The sequence below is a fragment of the Monoraphidium neglectum genome (assembly GCF_000611645.1).
Source record: "Monoraphidium neglectum strain SAG 48.87 unplaced genomic scaffold scaffold00114, whole genome shotgun sequence".
Lineage (NCBI taxonomy): Eukaryota > Viridiplantae > Chlorophyta > Chlorophyceae > Sphaeropleales > Selenastraceae > Monoraphidium > Monoraphidium neglectum.
Window position 1 is genome coordinate 1 of NW_014013514.1, and position 1,817 is coordinate 1,817.

The 1,817-nt window shown below is 72.6% G+C and overlaps 1 protein-coding gene across 1 annotated transcript in view; it reads right to left on the reverse strand.

Moving 5' to 3' along the window:
• Positions 1–100: 100 nt before the first annotated feature.
• MNEG_1187 (Sacsin) overlaps positions 101–1,817 on the reverse strand; it is a gene marked incomplete at both ends in the record, with an annotated part of 16,370 nt that continues 14,653 nt past the window's right edge. The window contains 4 exons of the mRNA XM_014050324.1: positions 101–119; positions 278–1,092; positions 1,295–1,478; positions 1,775–1,812. Coding sequence (XP_013905778.1) covers positions 101–119; positions 278–1,092; positions 1,295–1,478; positions 1,775–1,812 — 1,056 coding nt within the window. The remainder of the gene's footprint in view (positions 120–277; positions 1,093–1,294; positions 1,479–1,774; positions 1,813–1,817) is intronic.

The window sequence follows — 1,817 nt, forward strand, 5'->3', positions numbered from 1 at the left end:
GAGGACAGAGTGTGCAGAGAAGACAGGGCGGGTGAGAGTGGGAAGGGTTGGGTGTGGAGGGCAGAAATGGGCGGGAGGGCAGAGGGGTGTGGGGAGGACATTAGGCTGTTCGCAGGCGCCTGGCGCAGGCCAGGGTGGGCGGGCTCGCACACCCCGCCAGTTGTGCAAGGGACAGGCCTAAGAAGACCACATCAACCGCAAGCAGCACGTGGTCAAGGCTATCAAAAGCCGCGAACGCGTCGCCCCTCGGCATGTGTGGCGCCACACAAACACCCACCTGTCCCGCGCGCCCGCCAGCCGCAGCACGGCGTCGTGCTCCGCCGCAACCCCCGGCGGCACCTCGAACAGCAGCCCTGGCGCGCCCGCGCCCGTCCCACCCGGCGCGAGGGCCGCCGCGTCGCCGTCTGCGAAGCCGGTGCCGACCCACACCACAGGGGCCGACCTCAGAGACAGCTCCAGGTTCTCCCGCTGCAAGGGGTCAGCAAGGGCGTCCCCCAAGGCGGCGTACAGGCGCAACGCAGCCTCCGCCAGCTTCTTGGCAGCTGCCGGGGCGTCTGTGGGCCACTCGGCTGTCGCGGGGTACATGCGTGCGAGCTCGACAAGCTGGGCGACCGCCATGGGCGCCGGCAGCGGCCGTGCCCAGCCGAGCAGCCGGCAAAGCGGCGCGCCGGCAGGGCCGGCACAGAGGCGGAGGGGGGCGGACGCGACCCAGGCTTCGCCGGCAGGCCGAGCCATCCGCGGCGGCGCGAGCGCCAGCGGCTGCGTGCCGGCGGCGGCGCCGCTGGCGCTGCCGCTGCGGTCTGCCGCCCCACTGTCGCTGCCGTCCGCTGCTGCAGCCCCCTCCCGCTGCTCCTGGGTTGGCGGCGGCTGGTGCGGCCAGGGCAGGCCGGGCTCTGGCGGCGAGACGAGCACAGGGCACCAGGCAACGTGCTGCAGCGCTGACCAGATCGCCTCCTCCGACTCGGGCACATGGCGCGACTTCCCGCGCTCCGCCCACGCGTCCAGGCGCCGCAGCAGCGCGTGCGCGCGAGGCGAGGCGCCGGGCGCGGCCTCGCCGCCGGCCGCCAGGGCCTCGGCGGCCTCCGCCAGCACCTGGTGTGGGGGCGGTCGTCGGGACAGAGGGCGGCGGTGTGAGCGCATGGGTTGGTCTGTGGCTGCTGTGTGCCGCTTGTTTAGTGGCTGTGTTGAAAGATCGCTGGACAGCACGTCCAGGAGCGCGAGCCGGCATCAGAAGAGGTTTACGGGGCCACGAGCGCGTCCCTCACTGCCGCCAACCGCCAACCGGCCGACCCACCGGCAGGTCAACGCCCCGCCTGAGCCCCAGCGGCGCCAGCGCCGCCAGCAGGGGCCCCGAGTCGAACGGCGCCGCGGGGAAGCGCGACGCGTCGAACAACAGCGCCAGGTCGCCGCTGCCCGGGTCGAACAGCTGGGACGGCGGCCGTGGGGGGCCGGCGCGCGCCGGGATCAGGGCGTGCGTGCTGCGTGGGGCGCGGTGGGGTTGGGGGTGCGTCCCATCGTCACGTTCAAGGGTGGGCGTCGTTTGAGAAAAGTGAAGAATGTATTGGTGGCATGGCAGCACCCCTGGATGTCGATCCCGTTTCATGCGTTGACAACAACCCGCGCCCAGCGAAGCCAAAGGGTGGTGCATCCAGCGCCGTCAGGGCTGCCAATCAGTGAGAGTGGCTGCTCGCTGCAGCCGGCCGGAGCCATGGATTCCTCGTGCGACCGCGTCGGCATTCCGCTCACACGGCCGAGCCGCAGCCCGGCACCCCACCTCAAGACCCCCGCCAGGTCCGGGTCGGCGCCCGCCAGCTGGC